The sequence below is a fragment of the Aspergillus japonicus genome (genome assembly GCF_003184785.1).
Source record: "Aspergillus japonicus CBS 114.51 unplaced genomic scaffold BO86scaffold_56, whole genome shotgun sequence".
NCBI classification, from domain to species: Eukaryota; Fungi; Ascomycota; class Eurotiomycetes; order Eurotiales; family Aspergillaceae; genus Aspergillus; species Aspergillus japonicus.
In genome coordinates, this window is record NW_020291693.1 from 117,272 (window position 1) to 138,964 (window position 21,693).

General features: G+C 52.5%; 9 protein-coding genes and 1 non-coding gene across 10 annotated transcripts; 1 reads left to right on the top strand and 9 right to left on the bottom strand.

The window, feature by feature from the left end:
- Positions 1-2,230: 2,230 nt before the first annotated feature.
- On the bottom strand, positions 2,231-3,816 carry BO86DRAFT_382047 (cytochrome P450; the record flags this gene model as incomplete). Its single annotated transcript, XM_025670794.1, has 2 exons — positions 2,231-2,643; positions 2,703-3,816. 2 exons carry the CDS (start codon positions 3,814-3,816, stop codon positions 2,231-2,233), a joined length of 1,527 nt encoding a protein of 508 aa, XP_025524460.1.
- Positions 3,817-5,674: 1,858 nt separating this feature from the next.
- BO86DRAFT_391683 (uncharacterized protein) lies at positions 5,675-6,711 on the bottom strand. Its single transcript, XM_025672652.1, has 3 exons — positions 6,396-6,711; positions 6,183-6,268; positions 5,675-6,115 (listed from the first exon to the last, which is right to left on the bottom strand). Exons 1-3 carry the CDS (start codon positions 6,456-6,458, stop codon positions 6,019-6,021), a joined length of 246 nt encoding a protein of 81 aa, XP_025524461.1. The 5' UTR covers positions 6,459-6,711; the 3' UTR covers positions 5,675-6,018.
- Positions 6,712-7,107: 396 nt separating this feature from the next.
- On the bottom strand, positions 7,108-8,044 carry BO86DRAFT_402658 (A4/G1 family peptidase; the record flags this gene model as incomplete). The annotated part of the gene is made up of 2 exons (XM_025673879.1): positions 7,108-7,324; positions 7,383-8,044. 2 exons carry the CDS (start codon positions 8,042-8,044, stop codon positions 7,108-7,110), a joined length of 879 nt encoding a protein of 292 aa, XP_025524462.1.
- Positions 8,045-9,915: 1,871 nt separating this feature from the next.
- On the bottom strand, positions 9,916-10,880 carry BO86DRAFT_320426 (SDR family oxidoreductase; the record flags this gene model as incomplete). Its single annotated transcript, XM_025668293.1, has 3 exons — positions 9,916-10,304; positions 10,364-10,545; positions 10,600-10,880. The coding sequence occupies 3 exons, from the start codon at positions 10,878-10,880 to the stop codon at positions 9,916-9,918; spliced, it is 852 nt and encodes a 283-aa protein (XP_025524463.1).
- Positions 10,881-11,101: 221 nt separating this feature from the next.
- BO86DRAFT_178526 (putative allergen) lies at positions 11,102-12,310 on the bottom strand. The gene has a single exon (XM_025666569.1). The coding sequence runs from the start codon at positions 12,069-12,071 to the stop codon at positions 11,259-11,261; it is 813 nt and encodes a 270-aa protein (XP_025524464.1). The 5' UTR covers positions 12,072-12,310; the 3' UTR covers positions 11,102-11,258.
- A 2,711-nt stretch (positions 12,311-15,021) lies between these two features.
- Positions 15,022-16,287, bottom strand: sec11 (signal peptidase complex catalytic subunit SEC11). Its single transcript, XM_025676777.1, has 3 exons — positions 15,999-16,287; positions 15,634-15,842; positions 15,022-15,479 (listed from the first exon to the last, which is right to left on the bottom strand). Exons 1-3 carry the CDS (start codon positions 16,077-16,079, stop codon positions 15,257-15,259), a joined length of 513 nt encoding a protein of 170 aa, XP_025524465.1. The 5' UTR covers positions 16,080-16,287; the 3' UTR covers positions 15,022-15,256.
- Positions 16,288-17,374: 1,087 nt separating this feature from the next.
- BO86DRAFT_178597 (YukJ family protein) lies at positions 17,375-18,291 on the top strand. The gene is made up of 2 exons (XM_025666570.1): positions 17,375-17,479; positions 17,574-18,291. The coding sequence occupies exon 2, from the start codon at positions 17,598-17,600 to the stop codon at positions 18,270-18,272; it is 675 nt and encodes a 224-aa protein (XP_025524466.1). The 5' UTR covers positions 17,375-17,479; positions 17,574-17,597; the 3' UTR covers positions 18,273-18,291.
- Positions 18,292-18,590: 299 nt separating this feature from the next.
- Positions 18,591-19,979, bottom strand: BO86DRAFT_438147 (NADPH-dependent FMN reductase Lot6; the record flags this gene model as incomplete). The annotated part of the gene is made up of 1 exon (XM_025676108.1): positions 18,591-19,979. One exon carries the CDS (start codon positions 19,977-19,979, stop codon positions 18,591-18,593), a length of 1,389 nt encoding a protein of 462 aa, XP_025524467.1.
- A 218-nt stretch (positions 19,980-20,197) lies between these two features.
- Positions 20,198-20,890, bottom strand: BO86DRAFT_438151 (flavin-dependent quinone reductase; the record flags this gene model as incomplete). Its single annotated transcript, XM_025676109.1, has 1 exon — positions 20,198-20,890. The coding sequence occupies exon 1, from the start codon at positions 20,789-20,791 to the stop codon at positions 20,198-20,200; it is 594 nt and encodes a 197-aa protein (XP_025524468.1). The 5' UTR covers positions 20,792-20,890.
- Positions 20,891-21,619: 729 nt separating this feature from the next.
- On the bottom strand, positions 21,620-21,692 carry BO86DRAFT_t251. Its single transcript has one exon. It is a non-coding gene; the product is annotated as a tRNA-Lys (tRNA).
- Position 21,693: the final 1 nt, after the last annotated feature.

The following is a 21,693-nucleotide window of genomic DNA, read 5'->3' on the forward strand; positions in this document are numbered from 1 at the left end:
CGTCCCGATGGTCTCCTGGATCCCCGGTATTTGGGCACCGATGAGCCGGTTAGGCTATGTGGGCACCGCGAAGTCAAAACGGGAATAGTGGGCGGGATTGGCGGGACCAAGCTAAGAATCATCAGCCAGATGATGAGAGTGGCGAATTAGCAGTGTTATGGTTGGTCTTGAAAGTTAAAGTATGAAAGTGGTTGGGACTTGGAAGTAGTAGAAGATAGATAGTGAGGATGGCGGGTGGTGGTGGCAGAATCGCGGGCGGAAGCCTTGGATGATGCTAACAAGAAACAAAGCTCTTCTTGCATGCAGTGGAGGGTATTATTTCCTTGATCGGGACATGCAGCCACGACGACTGTCGCTTCACTTGACTGCTGGTACCCATTTTCACCCGTCGAATCTGAGGCACTCTCTTTGTTCTGGAGAAGTTCGATTCCAAGAACTACCACTGATAGAGTACAGTACACCACACCAGACAAGCAAGAAGGCTGTCTCCCCTCCGAATGGATTGGTCACAACCAAGTCCTGCTCACTCTTCTTCGGCTCTCCCCTTTCATGCCGGAACCCACTGCGAACAGGTCAATAAGCTTCCACCGACCCATATCGGGATACAGGTTGAAGCAATGTATCGTCCCCTAAGATAGTACGTACCGTACTTTTCTCGATTGTACTATCTACACACAAAACGGCCACCACGGATCTGGACCCGATCGGCTGGCCCACTACAGTCTGACCCATTCCGGGCCAAGTGAAATGGCTTCAGGCGATCAGTGTTAGTCCAATCGGGGAACTTGCAGAGCCCCAGGGAGATCCACCGGCAATGGAAGCCCGAAGAAGCATTCGGTTAAGTCTTGTCTATTTTCACCGCCACTTCTGATAGATCCAGTTCCAGCCTCAAAGAACAATGAACAGGCCAGTCTTGGCTGGGGCAGACCGGCAGAGGATATTAGAGACCGCCAAAACACGACCTACGGCTTGGGTGAGATGTCGTGAAACAAACGTGTTGTTGTCGGGCCCACAGAATATATATCAACGACTGAAAAATTCCAAAAAAGGTCCCATATCCACCGACCAGGCATATTCTTCGATGCAGCCAAATGTGAAGCTTGATAGAAAGGACACATCGCACTGAGCAGGGATTACCTATTGGCGGGCCATGCCCGATCATGTTGGTTTGCCTACCGACTTTCCTGGTTGCACCGTTGGTCCAGGATGCGTGAGTCCCAGACATTTTACTAGGTATGTTATGCTGCTGTGTCACAGCATCATCATACAAATGCATGCCTCGTTAGAAGCCTTGTGCGCTGATCGCTGTCTTAGTCGTCTGCCTTCGCTAAATTTAGGTTCTGTCAACATCGACGGACTCCATGTCTCGGCCATGTTCTCTCCTTCATGTTCTTACTCATGCCACTACGGCCGAGTAGTTTTCTTTCTTTCTTTGTTCGCGGGACTGACCTGTACAACACCAGTTCGCCCCGGTCTAATTTCGGCTGTCTAGACCCTGGTCCTTGTTGAACCTGCAGCCGTCCCGGGCTGGGCCGCAGTTTTGAGCCAAGTTTTCGACTCTCGGGCAAGGCTTCTTGACGAGCGACAAAGTCGGAACAATCAGCATCTCCTCGCAATCATACCATCTCTGTCAGACACAGAACGAACTTTGGGCAGTCTATTTTGAACTTTATTCATGAAGAGACATCTAGGCGCTCATTCTAGAGGTTTCATGGTGGATGGGCATGCCGAGGCAAAGACTTCCTCTGAACAAGACGCGCGTCAGCCATGATGAGCAGGGCTGCATGACTGTATGGAAACCCAGGCTTTGGTCAGCTTGTGGCGTCGCTATTGACTAGGATCCGACAATTGAACAAAGCATGCCTCTTGGCAGACCATTCTTGCACTTTCCCGCACACAGAAGGGAGACCTGATCTCGGGTCGAGCTGACTTGTCGCCTCGCAATTCCAGCCTATGTTTATACTGATTCCTCAGAAGACTGACAGAATTGCCCTATTCTTTTGCCTGGCTGGGACTGAACTCTTGCAAGCCAAGGTATCCAAATGCCGCTTGTTGCCGCCAATTGCTGCTTAAAATGCCGCAGAGGATGTGTATTTAGAAGTGAAAATTCACGTTGATTCACACCTTTCCAAATACGAAACGTGATGCGAGTCGCCCTCTCTTAGATTTAAGTCCATCCTTTTCCAAAAATACATTGTGACTCCTCGAAAAGCGCCTTCGAACCCGCGCACTATCTCAGTCCTACCTTCGTCCCGTTCCTGGAACAGCATGTCAATGTCAGGTTTTCCTCCCAAGGGCCTGGATCGCGGCTCTCCAGTATCGAGAACTTTTGTGCCAACCGCGCCGTCACATAACCTGCCTCTGTCAGTGCATACTGCTGACCGACGCAAATCCGTGGTCCTCCATTGAAAGGAAGATATTCCCAGCTTGGGCGTAGGTCAGCCCACCGCTCGGGTCGGAACTCTTGCGCATCCGAACCGAAGAAGTCTTTGCGCCGGTGCATCGCGAAGACAGAATACGAGACAACACTGCCCTTCGGCACGAAGATGCGGGACTTGCCATCCGGGCCACCACCAGTAGGAAGAATGGTGTCGGTTTGGGCAAAACGAGCGTTAGCAGGAACGACGGGGTGAATACGAAGCGCTGAAGGAGTCAGTCAGTGCAAGTGACCCTAAAGAGCGAGCGAATGGCCTTTGACTTACACTCATTCAGGCAGTACTTCAGGTACGTCAGGTTGCGCAGCTGCTCATATGTAGGCGTACGCCCTTCCAGGGTTGCGACTTCCTCGCGCAATTTGTTCCAGACCTCGGGGTGTTTTGCAAGCATGAAGAACAAGTTGCTCAGTAACGATGCGGTGGTATCTCTTCCAGCCAGGAGGACATTGATCAGCTCGCTACGAATTCGTGTCCGGTCACCAGTCTGCTGCGCCAGGCTATCAAGGAACAAGTATCTGTGCTGTTCCTGTGCGTCTTTCTCTTGACGGTACCGCTCACGCGTCCGTAGCGCCTTGTCGACAAACTGCTCGACTAGATCATGGCATATACGATCGCATTGGTCGGCTTTGCGGTCGCGGTACAGGTATCTTAGCTTGCCCAAGCGCGCTCTTGTGGCAATAGCATACTGCGAATAATTGAATGCCTCGGCGAAATCCTTTTCTTCCTCTATGCTTTGAGGGTGCCCCGCCCTTCGCTTCTTCAAGCTGTGTACGCTGTGCCCAAACAGGAAATCGGTGGCAGAGTCGATGGTGAATCCGAAGAACAGATCTTGAAGATCGACGGTGGTTCCATCGGTGGGTATGAGGGCCAGCAGATCATCCATAAGCTCCTCGAAAATGTCAAGATGAGCGACCTGCTCCTTGGCGAAATTCGGGCGGACCATAGCCCGCGACTGGGCCCAATGCTCGCCATCTGTTGTGAAGATACCATGGCCGAGGAGCGGTCCGAAGGAGTGGATACGATCCCCCAGACCATAGTCCTTGAAACGAAGAGAGAGAATGGTTTTCACATTCTCGGGATCGCGCGTCGCGATCACGGTTGTGCCCAGCCGACGAGCTTGGAATGTGTTACCGTAGGCCTCGAAGCGGTCGACACTTCTCTCGAGAAAGTTGTGTTCTTTGGCCTCAACCATCCGCTGATAAATCCCATCGAGGCCGAAAAGAGGGCCCCATTCACGGAGGGTGGGGGGTGGTTGGCATTGGTTTGCTCTGGCCATGCGATATTGCTTCAATCGACGATTCAAATAAGTGAGGATTGAGCCGAGGACGACGACAGTGGCAGCGAACACCGCAACGGGATGGTGGGGTGTGTAGGCAGTCATAGTTTCAATCCGTGCCAGCCCTCCCACTACTGGCGATGATAAGTGATGAACTAGCTATCAAAAAGGAAGGGAAGGGGGGAAGTTGCCGATGAAGTGGCTTTTATCCAAGAAAGGCGAACGGCTTGTGATGTGTTTTGCCCGCCTGCCTATGTTTAGCCGGGGTTCGGACGGGCGTAAATCGAAGACCGAGAATGCAAGTGTGCTGATGCTTGGGCCTGTGAAGCTTAACTGAGAGCGGAGATGCTTGCGAGTGGAGCCAGAACTGTAGGCAGAGCATTTATTCTTTTTATTCTTTTTTTTTTTTTTTTTTTTTTTTTTTTTCGATTGACACATTTACAGTATCTTCTTGATGCATGCGGGAGGACATCGACGAAGCCACCTTTCAATGACGACTGTGCCTACTAATAGCTGACTACCTATTACCTGTTCAGAGATTCCGAGATATTGTACTAGTAGGTACCATGTTGGCCCGCACATTTGAATCGAGATTACGATTACGGGGCTCGGATGAAGTCGTCTGGTACTCCATACAAAACAAAGAACTCTCGGCCTGGTCTTTCCGCCCAACCGCAAGCGGTTTGGCTCGATCTTTCCCCGCAAATTTCCATGGAATAACCCAAGGTGTTTTTGGCAGGAGCCGAGGTAGATACCGCGTCAGCCTCTTAGAAATCTCGACAGCTGAAATGGTGGTCGTCATGGAGAGAGGGGTAAGGCAATAAAAGAAATTCAAAAATTCAGATCAGTACGGAGTAGGTTACTGTATCCTTGCTGCCCACAATACGAAATTCACCCAGTAATACTGACTGACTGGCCAGCTGGCTGGTACAGTAACTACTAGCACACGACACTCACTCAAAGCCTCAACTCCGTGTCCCTTGGGCCTAAACTCCGACACGGCCCTTCGGCATTCGGATGGCCCGAATGCCTTTCCAGCCGGTCGGTTTACAGACGAGGGGGGAGGAATGCTGGACCTTTTATCAACTTGGAAAACCAAATACGAAAAAAAGAAGGAGACAACTGGTACCTACGGAGTCGAAAAGTACAGGTGTTGTTAGCGGTGACCTGAAGTACTGTACTGTACATACAGCACAGTACTTTCTTGGGTCAAAGCTCTCACTCATTCGTGGCAGACGAGGTCGGAATAAGCACAAGCCCCCCTTGGCTGCACTGCACGACTTTGATCCTGATCCGGGAAATCCTTCGCATCTCACCCGCAGCGCTAGCTGGCTCCTTGAGGACTCACTAGGTAGAGTCTTTGATCGCTCGATCGGGGCGGATAGTGGGGGTCAGGCGGTGGGTGTTTAGCTGTCTACCTGGCCTTGGCGATGAGTTTAGCTCGATCACATCGGGGACCCGGCGAGGAATCCTTACTGTTCCCCGTGTGTTCTTAATGTTGGTAGGCGCGGATACCGCAGCTATAGTGGGTGAGGTGCGCGGGGGATGTACTGTACAGTCACTACAGCCCAGTAGGGCAGCACTCGCGTAATCTTTACTACTTCCTACGTGGTGGTTAACGGATAGGAAAGGGCTTGGTGATGACTATGAGGCTACAAGCGTGCGTTCGCAATACATAGTCTTATACGGACGTACGCCGCTTGCTGCGAAGCTTAGAAAAGGAAGCTGAGCTAACAGTCCGAGGCCTTTGTGGTTGGGTGGCCTGGGCCATGGGCTGCCACGCTACTCCATCTGTGCTTGGACTCGAGATTCGAGTGTAGAGGTACTTACCTAAGGTTCACTCGATAAAGTACGTTGTCTGCTGGGGTGAGTTGTCCCGGTGTTGGTGGCTTTAAGAGCTTCCCTTCAATTCTCCTAATATACTTTGTATGTCTTTGCCATGAGAGGCAGACAGGCTTGGCATATCTAGGACTCCAAAGGCGGCATGCTCAATCAAGGATCCAGCTCCAATATTTCATTCTGCCTACAACAGTGCCATCTCCAAAGACTCCGCAATAGGCAATGCATCCAGTTCAAGTGGCCAAGAGGAAAAGCAAACCCAAGCATAACCAACCGCCCGGTCACCGCTGAATAGCGGAACAAAACAATCCAGGAAGCGATATCACAACGACGTAAACGATGAAGGCCTACCCGGAACTCAACTCCGATGTCATCCTTATCACCTCGCACTTAGAAAGAGCATAGTCTGCTTGTGGGATGTGATGTTGGAGTTGAGTGAGGCGGTTTGCCCCGTCGAAGGTGCTTGCCCTACTTTTTCACACCCGGAGGGGTGTAAACCGCGCCACCTTTACCGTCGTTATAGTAGGTGCTTCCATCCGAGTTGGAGTAGTAGTACGAGCCATTCCTAAGCTTGGTTGTCAGGGTCTATGCATGGATGTGGATATGAGGAATCGAAAGCAACAGGTTCTTACTGGTTGCTGTAGTGGTAGGCATCGCCGCGGTCGGGGCCGTTGGAGTCGGAGCCAGTGCCGTAGTCGCGAGAGCACCAGTGATTGCCCTGAAACTTGTTATTCATCGCGTTGAGACAGAGTAAGAGTTGCTGATGGTATTCTCTGTAGTGCTGGCGGAAGAGGGCGGGTAGGAGGGGCTGTAAGAGGGCACATGTAGAAGGAGAAACTGCTTACCTGGCTGTTTGTGCCGGACCCGGTGTAGGTGAAGCCTTTTCCAGAATCTCCGGGGCTGGACATGGTGAATGTTGCTCAAGTGCTTTGATTTGGATTTGGATGGAGAGTAGATGCTTAGAGAGTATCAGACGATATCAGATATAATAATGGCAATGACCGCGGGGTTGATGGTGGAAGAGGGTTCCGAAGGTGTGTGTGTGTTGACGGCAGAATGACCAGATATAGCGGGAATACCATTAACTAATTCACAGAACCACCCAGCAAATGAGATGTTGAACCATGATCATCCCGCTCACTTTCATTCCTTCATTTCCAAGCCGTACACAGAATCAGGACTTAAACTGGTGTCTATGCAGTGCATCGAGAGCCTTATTTGTGGCCCCACCACCTTCTACCTCACCACTTTCGCTTTTACCCTGCATGTTGAGTGCTAGCCAATAATTATCGAATCAGCCCTTAGTGCCAATCCTACTTCCATCCCAGTCCTCGATCAAGCCTCTTAGTCTGACTCGGATTCTATAACTTGCACAAAGATTTTGGCGCATGCAATTTTATTGGTGTAATATCAACAATCTCAAAACAAGCATAACATCAATGGACATCAACAACGGAACAACAACAAACTATCCGGATAGCTTTTCACTCATCTGTCTCTCTTCCTGAACCTCCTTCCTTTGGGGAATCCGATATGTAACCGGGTTTAGAGCACCATCTAGACGTAGGTGACTGTGACAGCAGATCCATCAACGCTGACGGAAGTCAAGACCTCGCCGTCCTGCTCAATGTCCATGAGGGTGGCACCGGAAGGAGTGACAGTCTCGCCATTGCTGATAGCCTCAGCTCCAGTGAAAGTGACAGTGCCGAAGTCAGCAAAAGCGACCAGAGAGTCACCGGACTCGAAGTCCTCAACAATCCATTCCGCGTTGGTTCTTGATGAAGGGTTAGTTCTTGTTGTCAGGTACAGTATCAGGGGTGATCATGACTTACTCGCAGAGGCTGCCCTCGACGTTGCCGCTGAAGCTGTGGGTGACGGATTGACCGGTGGAGACGTTCTCGACGGTGGCCGTGCCACTGGTATCGCTGGTGGCCTTGACGGTGACCTTGATCGAATCACCCTCGGAGATATCGATGTTGTCGAAGTCATAGGCGTAGTCGGGGTACCATTCGTACCAGGCATCGTAGTAGGTCTCGCCGTCTTCGTAGCAGAAGTCGATACCGGTCTGGAGGATGGCGGTCTCGCAGGTGTCACCGTCAATACCGACCCAGGCGGAGGCACAGTACTCGGTATCACCGCCGAAGTCACTGCTGAAGCCACTGCCGAAGCCACCGCCGAAGCCACCGCCGGAGCCAGAGCTTCCACTGGGGGAAGAGACCGAGGGCACGACAAATTCACCGGTGACTTCGGTGTAGCCCGAGCCAATCAGAACCGCACCGGCCCAGTTGGAGCTGTACTCAACCTGGGAGATGTTGGCGTGCTGAAGAGGCGTGTTGGTGGCAGGGCTCAACGGAGGGTTGCTCTTGCGCTTCAATCCGGTGGCACGGCGGGCTTCGGCGCGAGCCTCGGCGCGGGCACGACGCTTCTCAGTGAGAGGAGCAGCCAGAGCAGCGCTGGCGAGGAGGGAGCCGGTAAGGATGGTGGTGAACTTCATTTTGGCAGGAAGAAGGTTTTTTCACGAGGGGATGAAGGCAATTACTGAGCAGAAGAGAGAACCAGAGGCGATGCTTGAAGCTGTCCGATGCTGGATGGTTTCAAGATGGCTTGAGGAGAGGTTTTCAGTCCTTATTTATATGTTGACAGGGCAGCTTTCTGCTCGTCTGGCCACGGACACGACCAATTGACGCTGGGCAATCCTCAGAAAATTGGTTGTAGGCTCATGCAACCTCATCAACAATGGCTCCATAATCGTGATAGTCCGGCGGAGATTACTCGCTTAGGTCGGCGACAATATGAAATTGGAGAACGGAGTCGACCGTTCGCCGTCGGCCCTGATGGGGCATTACTCCATCCTTCAGCAACTATACAGTAGCTGCAGAAAGCCCCGTTGGCTGTTGATGAAGTTTAGTCAGTGGGTGTCGTTTGATGGAGCCCTCAGTATCCACTCTGACTCGGGGGAAGAGAGGGTGACGGGTGCGCGGACCTCCAGCCAAGACTATGGGGGACTACTCATAAAACAATTCCTAGACTCCAGTATGACGGTGTCAGCTTCAATCTTTCTCCGTCTACAGTTACGGCTCTCTTGTCTGGGGCCTACCTTTGGTCAATTCCTCCACGTGGCTTCGCGATGCTCATGCCAGCAGCGCAAAAATTCGAATTAGAAAACGGATAATCAGGGAGAGCAAGGTATAGCTGGTGCCTGGTGAGTCAATATCCCTGACATTAGTGATTGGTGGTAAAGCCTGTGCCTCCCTCGACCGAGGAATAAACGGAGGTCCGACGGGGGCGGCTTATCGGTAGCGACAGCCGGACGCCATCCTCAAGCCATGGCGCTGACGAGTAGTGCACAGATGCGAGGTAGACTAGTCTAGTGGCGGCGCGAGTGGCACAACAAGCTTTGAAAAACCAGGACAAGCCTTCCAGACTCAATTTGTTTGTATGATAAGGGAGGTTGTTCGGGGAAATTGTGGATGGGCCAACACTCGGAGATACGTTCGTTTGTGAGGAAATAAATTAATTCAATGCGCGGGCCGGAGCGAACTCCACTCCGTGCCGCCGATCTTTTCCCGCCCTGGCTGGCTCTTCTTCCTTCTTCCATGAACATGAACTTATCATTCGCCAACGTTACAATTCTTCCTAAACCAAACAATTACTATTACAATCAATCAATCAATCAATCAATCAATCAATCAGTCTGTCTGTCTGCTGCAATAGGCTGGAAAGAAATAACCAGTCCTCAGTTTCCAGCTTGAGCAACTTCTCCTAATCAAGCAGCTGCTCCGTGAGGGAGCAATTGGTGGGTCTCCGCATTCGTGATGGCTTCCAGAGATGCTTATCATGCTCATGCTGATAAGAGCCAGCTGCTACTGCAGAAGATGGAGAAACAATCCTTCGACTGCTTATCATTCCCTATTCATGCTCGGATGACCCGGATGCTACCCCTGGTCTCTAGGGTCAGTTAACGAGGGGTAAGTTCTGACTTCTCCTGAAGACGCAAGGCACAGCGTGAGCGAAGCCAACTACAACTTCGGCTAACCACTTAAGGTCTACGACAGTGGATGCACCGGCTTGTCGCAACTTGGATACTTAGGCTGTATTGGGCCTAATGGCAATCAATGCGGTTTATTTGCAGCTTCCCCTCACTCCGTCTTTCCACCCAGCATTGCACGAAGTGGGCCGACCCGCAAGCTTCTATATTAGGGCCGCGAACTATTCAGCACTGCGGGAGTTTCTGCAGTGTGACCAAGGTGGCCAGTTATTATTATGATGTAATTGACAGGCCCCCGAGTCTTCTCTCGTATGCATCGACCAAGTTATGGCAGCACCATTCAAAGACGAACCACTACAACGCCGGCTTATCTCGAGCTAAATACGTTCAGCGTCGGTCTCCGACGAGAAACCTTGCCACTCACTCAGCAGCTTCAAAGTTCGCTCGCATTTGCTTCGGATGGCTTCCACCGCGTCTGGGCCCAGCGCCAAATATCCCGGCCACTCTCGGCCACTGGCCTCGTTCTCGCCGTGGATGACATCCAAAATTCGGGCCACGGCTTTTGTTGGGTCACCCCGTTGCTTGCCGTGAGCATTTCGGAACTTTGCGAACGAAGCAGCCGTCAGGTCTCGATACTCTAGAATGTTGGTCTCAACAAATCTGCTGTTCCGCAGGCTCAGGAGATCTGTACGGAATTGGCCGGGTTCGACCAAAAGGGTTCTTATGCCTGTGCCGGCGGTCTCTTGGCCAAGCGCCTCGGTGAAATCTGGAACAAAAAAACATGAATGTCTATTCGTGGTCAGCAGGGGATGGGTCTCAGCCCACATCGAAAAGCCGCCTTGGAAGCACTATAGGCACCCACACCCGGGTATGTCTCCCATGCACAAAGGGAACCGATGTTGACGATCGTTCCCGCACGGCGACGACGAAATTGAGGCAGCAGGGCACGAGTGAGACCTAGGGGCCCAAATACATTTGTCTGGAACTCCCTGAGGCATTCCTCGTAGCTACTAAGGCGGTCAACAATGCACTCTTTCTTTTTAGCTCGAATCAAACCATACCTGAGATCTTCTACCGCTCCGAAGAGTGTGTAGCCCGCATTATTCACCAGTATATCGACGCTGCCATAAATCGCAAGGGCCGCTGTTGCTGTTCTAACCAGTTCCTGCTGCGATGCTGTCACATCAAGTGTGAGCGTAGCTGCGCCGAGCTCTTGCAGAGGGGCGAGCTTGGCAATATCGCGGGCAAGCGCGATAACTTTATGGCCTCGGTGGAGTGCCTGGCGGGCGAATTCGTAACCGAGTCCCGACGAGCAACCGGTGATGAGATAAATTTGAGACATGATTGGCACTTGGAAGTTCAAGAAATAACGTTCATGACTATAACGCATTCGGGAGCTATTCATATGCCTGGTGGTCGCTTGCCATGGTGTTGCCGAGTCCGAAGAATTTCGGGCAACGATCGCGATCGACGTCAAGTGACAGCGGCGTCGCCACAAGTCCTCCGATAGATTTCGGGGATCTACAAAACGCGGCTTACATCTCAGAAACTTGCAGCTACGTCATCTAACAGGGTCAGTCGGATGAAGATTTCAGAACAGTCTATTTTTATTTTGTCTATCCAGGACAGTTTCATCTATACTAGTTGATATCTATCCAGCGACCCTCCAGTCTCTCTCTAGGAGAAACTAAGAAAGCTGCAAAGCCCAGGCGATCTTTAACTATCCGCTGTAATCGATGGTAACGGCCAAGCGGACCGCGCCGCTTGAAAGGTTTCCTCCAATACCACCCACGGCACTCTCGGCGGAGGTGTAGGCGTTATCAACGGTACCGGCATCGGTGGTGATTGAGGAGCAGGTACTGCCCAGAGCATCGCAAATCTTCATGCCTTGGACGGTCATGCTGGCATCCTGGGCCTGGATGGCGCTAACATCGAATCCGGACCAGCCGTTGTTGGCATCGGAACCGAAGTCGAACTCACCCCAGGTGCAGGCATAGCCACCATAGCTGTCGGTGGGGAGGCTGCTGCCCGCAGCGGCACCGAAGCCACCATTGGAGTTCTCCATAAAAGCGACATACTTGGTCTCGCCGGCGGCCAGAGTGAGGCTGAGAGCAGAGTAGCCGTACCAGCCATCCATGGAGCCGTCGGGGCCGTACTTGTTCCAGAAGACCACGGTCCAGTCTTCAGTGTTTTGGCCCGAGATCTGCATCACATACTCGTACGAGGAAGCCTCGTCGGCCGAAACCTCGATTATGTTGCTGCCCCAAGGGTTGCCGACGTTGCCTTCGTATGTGTTGCCGGAGCTGTAGGAGGCGGTGCTGGCACCGAAGCCAGAGGTGGAGTAGCTTCCACTAGCCGGAGTGGCGGTCCAGTCGGAGGAGGAGGCCGAAGAGGACGAAGTGGCGGAGGAAACGACGGAGGTGGTGGAGGAAGCACCCCAGTTCCATTGGCGACGCTCGTTGCCCTGGGGCACAGCGAGGGTGCTGGTGCCGAGGGCGCCCAGCAAGAAAAGAGAGCGGGTGATGAACTGCATCCTGACTGACAGTATGAAGACAGTGAGTGTGGACTTTTGAGTTAGAGAACGTTCCTACGCGTCAAGCGAGGACTATATCTGAATGAAGTCGGAAAGAAGGAAAGGCTGTCGATACAATCAAGTATCGACGATAAATGAAAGAGAATGTGAGTTACTGTTGTAACGAGACGAAAAGACCGAACGAAAAAAGACTGAACGAAAAGACTTGATGTCTTTATTGAAATGAGAGTGACTGATGAACGAACAGGTGCACAAGAAGGAGGGCATCGGCCCCTCTAAATAGCCTGCTTGAATCGACCCTATGGGCCCCTCATCCGCATCCCCCTGGGTAGGGCTCTGGTCTGGACCATTGGGGTTTACGACGCCGAGAAAGGAGACTGTGCCACCCAGAGTGGGAACGGGTAAAAGAAGAGAGAAAGGGCAAGGGTGACGAGCGAATGCGTCAGCTTCGATCGATTCAGGAACCATGGAGAGGACCAGAGGCAGTGAAAAGCACAGGGAGCCGATTGGCTGTGGGGCAGAAAGTTGGGAAGAAAAACGCTACGCGCATGAATGGCCACGCAGGATGGACAGCGTGGATTTAGGGTTGGAAAGTCTCGACGATGGTGGGGAAAAGAGTGGAACAGTTACAGAGGTTTATTTGTGAAGGAAGACAGCAGCGGTATGTATTGCCTCTCTTCTCATTTCTATTTGCCGTGCCAATAACATGGCGGACAATCAACCTTGAGAGGATAGGTGACTCGAGACAATACCAAGAAGATCGCTTTGTGCTGATACAAAGGGATTTTCTTGGTATTGTCTCAAGATGCACTGCCTGCTTCCCTTGAAAGAAGAAGCGAAGCCGAACGAGAGCCAGGAGCGGGTCCGAGTACAGATTCTTCTACTGGCGCTAGTCAGAAGAAGATTGGAAAGTAGACTAAGGGCACGAGAGCAATGTATTATCCAAGAGGATTTGCATGGTCTGTGGTCTCGGGGACTTTGCTGCCAGTGGGGACTCAAGTTTCCACTTTTTATCTGTCTTTCTGGCCTCTGCTGCTGCTTGACAGCTGTTTGTTTTTTCCAGCTAAGCGAGTTCTTTTCGCTCGATTCCTCGGGGTCAGAGGTCGCTCTTCTTCGCCCTAGTTCGTCCTTTTGTCATCCCTGTAGATGACAAACGAGCCCTCCCATCGCATTGTTTCACAACGTGCTTTCGGGGCCTCAAAAAAGCGCACTTCACCCGGATGCCGTAGAAGGCCAACAAAGCGCAAGCAGAACAATGCAGCCACGGCTCGAGACTCTCGGCCAGGGACCGCTGCTCCACTTTTCTCTGTGGACTAGGCCCAACATGTGCATCTCCGCTGACTCATCTAGCAAGATCTTTTGGATCATGACCAATGGTGATACAATCCGTGATTGACATTTCCCCGGGTCAAGCGCTCACAAAGCTGATTGGTGACTCTGCAACCACGGAAGAAATGATTATATTACCTGTTCAGGCCAAGATGCAAGCCCCGATCCATTGGAACTGGCCCTTCTCCCAGCACAAAATTCGCACTCCTGCCCTACCACTGCACCTCCGGCAATGGGGCGTTTGGGGTAACGCGACGCATGGAATGGTCGGTGTGCGCGTACCTGACGATGAGCCAGAGATTGCACCTCGTCCCAGCCAGCGGGTTTCCAGTCGGTTACTTCCATCTGGTCCACGCCTTGACCATAATCTACTTGCCGAGCCATGTATATCCATGGACCAATGTTTGATTTTTCCCGAAAGAGAAAGAGAATCAGGAAGGGATGCCGAAGGGGAGAGAGCCTTTGGGGCTACTGATTCCATGCTATAGGGCAAGAGTTTTAGGGCATGCACATGACACTGCAAACACTCCACTGAGACTGGCTGGATTCCTTTTGTCAAGTGGGACACAGTGCAATAGCTCCTCCACTTTCAACTCAGGCACTGCGAATAAGACTTTGACGGGATTGGCGTGCCCTAACGGGGTCCTTGCACAACAGGCAAGTTTGTGTTATCTGTCCGCTCCACCACCTTCTCAAGGTTCTAGACTTTGACTTTGCGCACGACGCAGGATCTTACGAAGTTAATCTAGCCACCGGAGTTCAACTCACTCGGATTCAAATGCACCGGCATTGAGGCCCTGCTCCATGTGCCCGTGACTAAGGGTTACCTAGATCGTTCAAGCCAGTTGTCGATTCGTCTCAAGCAAGCATTGAGTCGCTTAGAGCGACAGCGCGTCACCCGGGTTTTTGTCGGGAAACGTTCACAACCTTACCCTGGACCCTTGTGCCCCCGCTCGCGAGTTTGACCTACGACGACAGATCCAGTAGAGTCAATCAAGTGATGGATACCCTACGTAGTCATTTAATCTCATCAAGATCAATGCCCGACTGTACTATGAAGCCTCGCTATAGTGAACTAATAGAGAACGCCGCTTTCGTTCGCTATACCGAGATATTCGTTATGCGGGGGTCACTTTGTATGTAAGTGGCCGAAAAGACCGGGAAAGAGTTCTTTATATGGAGGGAACTCGTTATAGCGAGTCTAGTCATGACGAGGATCCACAATATCCCCATTCCCCTCCCTCGCCACGCGAACTTGAAGTCGGACTCGACCATCCAATGCAGTACCCATCTTGTTAAAGTGACAGCCATTTTGACTTTGTGTTATCAAGGCTGGGGTTAATGGGGGCGAGTTGAATGCTTACAAAGAGTGGCCATCGTTGATTTATGAAGCCGAAGTGCAGGGTTTGGTTCCGCTGTCATCCGACAGGCTGAGCTTGCTGGCCTGCGGAGTGGGTTGATGTGGTCAGGAGAGGATCAATCGATGCTTTATCGGCTCTTGTGGTCGGGGGGCCTGTCTCTTTACAGTCGAGTGCAATGTCGACTTGGTCTGGTGTCTTGTCAAGGTAGCAGATAAACTGCAGTATGGGCAAAGGTTCAAGCTTCTTTCTTTTACTTGCAGCTGCAATCGCGATATAGCTTCTACAACGCAGTTTCACTTCTGCTTCCAAGTGTATCTGCGCTTGAATCTCGGTGAGCCCAGATCCGAGGCTCGCGTCGCGTCCGAATATTGTTCCTACATAACGTCCTTCCATACTCCGAGCCAAAACTCAGAAGTCTTTCTCAAAGAGCATGCATTAAACCTGAGAAGCTCGAAAAAAAAAACACGGCCCATACCCATATATGAACCCCCGACCTTACTCCCGCTGCAACAACACCAACACCCCCATCACTCCCAGCATAACCGTCTTCAACCACGGATGCTCCGACAGAAGAATGGTCACGTACCCGACAAACGGAATGTACCCAAACACACTGCCGACGACATCATCACGGTCGAGGTAATCCTGCCCACGCGCGTAGAGTTCCGTATCATCGGCGATGTTGTTGTCACCCTTTGTGAGGAGTTTCGAGTTGGACCTGCGCAAATTCACACCCCGAATTAGCCTGATGCCTTCACTTTTCAACTCATCTCAATCTCCACCCTGCTGCATCCTGTATCATGGATGCATCTACCTCCCCCACCCGGAAATCAAAGCAGAGCACGAAAAGAAATCCAAAGGAAGAAACCCACTCATCACCAAACTGCCGCACCACCCGATGCACGATCGGAATCTCCTTATCTTTGACCTGATACACCACAATCTCCCCCACGTTCAGCATGGGCTGATTGTTCCGGAGGAAGAGGAGGTCGCCGCGCTGGAAGGCCGGCTCCATTGAGCCGCTGAGGACGACGACGATCGGGCTGGGGGAGTTGGTGAGCACAGAGAGACCTTTCCACATCTGTGCAATCGTGTTGTCGCCGTGGTCAGCAAACAGAAAAAAAAAAGAAAAGCTCCCTATTGTCAATCTCTGTCGGGTAGATCCAGAATCAAAGCTGTTGCGGTTCGCGCGCGCAGCTAGCTAGCTGCGACCGACCCCTGCGCACGGGAAACGTACCATAAAGGCGGTGCTGAGCACCAGCCCGAAATTCAGGATCTGGGCGGCGGTTTGCCGGACATTTTGGATGCCGGAGAGCATGATTGCCGTGGGGCGTTGGTGTGTCTCGTGTGTAGAGAGGCCGGAGGGTGAAGGGGTGGGCGTGATGTGGGTGGACTTTTTCTCTCCCCGATATACGTATTCGATGTTGATTTGGCTAACAGGTGGCCTTCTTTGTTGATAGCGCGGGCGGACGGGCGCCGATGATGTTGATTCGCATGTGTCAGCAGCGGCGCGGCGGCTTCTCCGGGGTCGGTCATGTGATTGTGTTCTTCCAGAGATGGTTTAGAGGGAATGCTGGCTGTGCTAACCGTTTTGGGGTACGGGCTTGTTTTCGGCTCATATGAAAAGGTGCTGAGTGCATCCATGAAGAAGATCATGATGCTGAACACTGAGACTTTCCGGTCCTTGTTGGAAGAAGTTGAAGCCTTGTTATTAGTATATTTAGCTATATAGCGCATGCAGGTTAATGGAAAGATACTTAGCATCCCATATGCCGGGGGTGTGAAAAACAACAAGACACCCTTGGCAGGGTAAGAAGGAGTTCTACCTATGGAGGGGTTTTCCTAAATGCCCCCGAGAAAGATGGTAAGTCACCCATGATGTCAATACAGAGTACCTCCACCCGACTCCTCTTATATGTAACAATTACTGGAATTGGAGCATGTAAAGAAATTCGCTCATACCATCACCAAGTAGCTCTCCAGAGGTTTCTTCCTACTCAGCGCCGACGCATACAACTAGTATCACCAGCTCCTTCGTGAAAAATGGCAGGCGGGGTATCCCAAGGGGGGAGTCTTACAAGAAAGCATGGTCACGCCATATGTTGGTGGGGAGATATGCCACTTTCTCTGGTCCAGTTCTTAGATATTCTGCCATTGTCTCGGCTATTGGCTTCTTCCCTGGCCCAACGGCACTCACCTTCAATGAAGCATTATCACTGACTGGTTGTACTATTAACTCCTTATCCCTCCGTTTACTTATCAATGAACAATGGAGCTGATTGTCATACCCAATCCGCTTAGCCCATCAACTCCCTGGGTTGAATTATTCGGTCAGCCAGCCCTTCAATAGGCACGGTTATATCAAGCACCGATGAGAAAACGACTGCCACTCCCACCAATGCGCTGCCAATGGCACATAAATTAGAGCTAAACAAGCTAGAGACTAGATCGGCGTGACCGAAACCTGCCCAATGACGCAGTAGGATGCGCCAAACAAGGCGAGCTGAAGAGGTGTCAAGCACGCTAAGCATGGCACGTGCGGGGCGCAGCTCTCTGGGTTGGCTTATCAGTTGCTGTCACTTGCTATCGGCCTGACGAGTCCAGACCAGCGTTTGCCGATCTTGCAATGCAAGCCGTGCCGATGACGGAGGTGGGAGCGATAGGCGAGAGGTAGGACGAAGCTCCCAGGCTTCCAACTAAGCTGAATCAACAAGTTAAGTAGGCTACCCTGCCACTGTCAGCCGCAGCCTTGCTCCTCTTCCCAGAACCCCCTCAATTTGATCAGACCCTTCCTATACTCACTATCAGCAAGCATTCCACCGTCAAACTCGCCATCATGACCATCTCCCACTACGGCGTCTGGATCGGCCAGCCCACCCGCTACGAGGCTCAGACCGACGCCGAGGACCCCAAGTCCCCTCACATCTACCTCTACTTCAAGGACGACACTTCCTCCCGCAAGCAGCTCGAGGCCGCCATCAACGTCAAGTCCACCGATACGGATAGTCGCCTCGTCTACTGGTTCGACCGCAACTTCACCCACTCCATCACCGAACAGCTTGGCAGCCTGGACCAGGGTTTCCACCTTCTCACCAGCTCCGTGCACAGTCAGTCGCGCCGGCGCCGCGAGGCTTCGACCAGCATCCAGGGGCTGGACTTTGTCCGCACCAAGGGGCTGGTGGACATCGACGCTGGCACGGTTCTCGGGGCGGACGGCGATCAAGACATCCTCGACCAGGTAGACCCCATCCTGACGGATGCGATCAACCAGAAGGCGACCATCTACATCTTCGGCTCCTCGTATGGCTCGGGGATCCACGATATCCACATGAATCAGGGCAGCGAAGGCTACACCAACGGGATCTATGAAGACGGGGCCCTGTTGTTCCGGTTCGATGATGGGCATTGGGAGGCGATCTTCTTGGCCTTTGCGTCCCAGAAGATCCCCACGGATGACAAGGGTGAGCCCGAGAGCGATAGCCAGTCGTTGGCTACGATTCTGGGTCAGTAGGCGCCGGGCTGGTTTCGGGGTGAGGGGCAATGAGGTGTTACGTGTGTTGATTTGATAGGTTGATCGTGCGCTTCAAGATAGCATCAGTTTCAACGTAAATCAATTGCAAGACAAGCAAGAAATGCAGTAGAAGACTATCAGTGATCGGATAGGGCATCAGTAATTGACCAATCATTTCAAGAAGTGGAGGAGGTCTCGATGGATCGACTGTGGAGACAGTCCATCAACGGCCCCTGCAGAAGCTTGTACATCAGTATCAACGTTCTAGTAAACAGAAATTAAGGTGCAGCCAACAGCACCAACGCCACAGTGATCCGCTTATCTCTGCTGCATTCTCTCAAGGATCGTGTCCGTAAACGCCCAGAGGAGCGAGGAATAGTCAGAACAGAAGGTCAACCCCGTGTAGAAGGTGCTCCTTTGACCCTGCAGCGCATACAGCCGGCGATAGAATCCCGACTGGATGTCCTCCGGAGAAACCATCATGGTCGTCGGGGAATGATCTGCGAACGCGACGACCTCGGGCTCTCGGATCGAATACGTGCCTGCGGTCTTCATGCGGGCGAAATCCGACCCGATGAGCTGCTTGGCGTCCTCCGCGGTGAATTTCATCGGCCCCACGATCTTGGTGTTGGGGTGACCCGGCACCCCCATGTACTGGATCAGGGACTCGAAGGGCATCTCGGGGAGGAATCCCGGCCCCGTGCGGGGGTTGGTGTTGGTCACGTATCGGCCGTCCGGAATGCCGCTGTTGCTGGTCACCGCCACGTAGTAGTTGCGCCAGGACCACTTGCTGAAGAGGTCGCTCTCTTCTGAAGTGAGATCGAAGCCCCGGAGCTTCTCCATGGTTGGCGGGTGGGTCACAAGGAGCTGCTCGGCTTCGATGGTGTCCTGGGTGCCGTTGAGGTGCTGGACGGTGAGCGTGACGCCGGAGTCGGAGCGTTTGGCCTCGACGACTTTGGTCTGGTAACGCACGTTATGGAGAACTGCTGCTGCTGCCCGATACAACTCGTACATCCCCTTCTCCGGTGTGATGTACCCGCCGAGGACGGCGGATATATGCGGTACACCGAAGTTCTGGAAGGTGTAAAGTGCCGGCATGTCGAGCATGTTCCCGACCCCGTGCGCCCAGAAGAACAACATCGGTATCACGTCCTCGAGTGAGTTCTCTTCGATGAATTCTCGCAACGGGCGGAAGATGGCTTCCGGGACTGGATCCGGAAAATCGTAGAGACCCTTGTCAAGGAAGGAGAATTGCCGGAGTGCCAAGCGATACCGGACGAGCGCAAGCAGGGACTGGACGAGGCCGACGGGCGACTCCGCCATTCGACCGGTGGTGAAGTCCACGAAATCCTCTCCTTGGCAGCTGGGGAGGACACGGTGCCATTTGATCCCCAGGCGGGAGAAGAACTTCCTGCTGAGTTTGTCGTCGAAGACTCCCTGGACGCCGTAGTCGACGTGGCTACCATTGGGGAGGTAGTAGGTTTCCGTGTGGCCACCGAGCTGGCTGTTCTGCTCGATCACCACCACCCGCTTTCCGTGATCCTGGAGCCGAACGGCGGCGTATGCGCCGGTGGCTCCGCCGCCCAGGATGCAGACATCGTATGGTTTTGTATGTTTATTGGTAGTGTTGATGCTAGATGGAAGACCTGTCGCGAGGGGCAATAAAAGAAGTAAGAGACTGTAGTATAGCGAGATTGAGTAGATCATTGGGTTGATTTATCAATGGCAATTGAAATATGGTTCTTGCGGCATGAAGAGCTCCACCTATGCAAGACGCATAACGCAAAAGTCTGTGACTCAGGAACACCTTTATAAGAGGCAGTCAGATGTATGTAAACTAGAAAGCAAAAGAAGAAGGGAAGAAAGAACAACCTGAACGCCCCAATCATGGGCATACACCGCCTGTCAGACAACTAATGACACAATCAACTCGATTTTTCCACAACTCCCACCAATTCCCCGAACAAACGCTGGATTGCTTCCTTCTCTCCGGCCCAGAAACCCCCCTCTCCTCCCAACCCCAGATCCTTCCCCATCGCGGCGCGTGCCATGATCTCCTTCTCGGGGAATGTCAATCCCACAGTGCTTTCCAGGGGCACCATCCTCAATCCCTGCAGCACCTGCTGCAACTGCGCCGCGGCTTTGCCACCCCCATGACCGCCGTAGCTGACAACCATCGCCGGCTTCCCCTTCCATTCATTGAAGAGGTAGTCGATCGCATTCTTGAGACTCGCAGGGTATCCCCAGTTATACTGGGGGGTGACGAAGATGAACGAATCGTAGCGCGAAATCTCCCGCGACCAGGCCTTGGTGTGCTCGTGCACGTAACCCTCAGCTGATGTGATACGCGACGGGATCCCCGGCTCATTATATAGTGGCAGGTTCCACTCCGCGAGATCAATGACTGTGATGCTTGATTGTGGATGTGCCTGCTTGATGGTCTCGTGGATGAAGGTGCTTATTTGAAGGCCGGCACGGGGTGAACGTGTGCTGCATACGATAAGGCCGGTGGTTGGCATGGTTCGTTCTGCTTTATAGGATTTTTCGGGAGGGATGAGATTGGAGGGTGTGCTTCGTGGTAATACCCAGAATTCCTCTTGGTGGTGTAACTAGGATCGTATCTATGCTACAAACCCATCTAGGCTTGAGGTTTCATGATTTATATACAATTATACCCTTCGAGAGAATTCAGAGGTCTATTTCCGAATTGGGAAGTAGGGTCCGCGGGGCCGCGGATGTGTTCTGCCCGAAAGACCGACAGCTGGTCAATCTAGACTGGGCCCGTTCACCGCAGTGGGGGAAGGCCTGACTTCCAACTTATCGGCTCGGGACTGAGGAGAGGTGTCCATTCCCCCTCCAACTCACCCGCAACCACCAGCTTCCTTCCACCTTCGCCATGGCTTTTACCTTTTGATCCTTAAGCGGAAGCCTTCATTTGCTCGGCTTATAGACAGATTAATGTGGCGGTACATACCCTTGGGAAACCTGACATGATCGCATGATATACAGTGACTGACTCGGCTGGTTATAGGTGATACAGGCATCACCCAGAAGAGCTGTACTCCCCTGGGATGGGGCCCTGATCCTAGTCACACGGAACACGATAGTGCCATCGGTTTGCCGGTACCTAGGATTTCCAATGACATGTCATGTATGGTTACACGTCCGCGTCCTCTTCAGTCGGATATACCACGACGACCCTGTGACGAATCCCTTCCCCGAACGACGGCACTAAACTGCACGATGATTTCGGTTCTGCATGAGGTACGAACATCCTCAAGGACCAAGCCAGCGGTCGACTTCGCACATCGAGCAAAGGCCCAACGGGCAAAAAAAAGAACCGATTAAGCCGAACGCGGGGGTTGAACCCGCAACCTTGAGATTAAGAGTCTCACGCTCTGCCGATTGAGCTAGCCCGGCT

Coding starts and splice junctions, on each gene's coding strand:
- BO86DRAFT_178597 (XM_025666570.1), top strand. CDS start 17,598: ATGACCATCTCCCACTACGGCGTCTGGATCGGCCAGCCCACCCGCTAC.
- sec11 (XM_025676777.1), bottom strand. CDS start 16,079: ATGCTCTCCGGCATCCAAAATGTCCGGCAAACCGCCGCCCAGATCCTG. Junction 15,843..15,998: donor TGCTCAGCACCGCCTTTATG/GTACGTTTCCCG, acceptor ACGATTGCACAG/ATGTGGAAAGGTCTCTCTGT. Junction 15,480..15,633: donor GTGCGGCAGTTTGGTGATGA/GTGGGTTTCTTC, acceptor GAATTTGCGCAG/GTCCAACTCGAAACTCCTCA.
- BO86DRAFT_391683 (XM_025672652.1), bottom strand. CDS start 6,458: ATGTCCAGCCCCGGAGATTCTGGAAAAGGCTTCACCTACACCGGGTCC. Junction 6,269..6,395: donor GGTCCGGCACAAACAGCCAG/GTAAGCAGTTTC, acceptor AACAAGTTTCAG/GGCAATCACTGGTGCTCTCG. Junction 6,116..6,182: donor GCCTACCACTACAGCAACCA/GTAAGAACCTGT, acceptor AACCAAGCTTAG/GAATGGCTCGTACTACTACT.
- BO86DRAFT_178526 (XM_025666569.1), bottom strand. CDS start 12,071: ATGCAGTTCATCACCCGCTCTCTTTTCTTGCTGGGCGCCCTCGGCACC.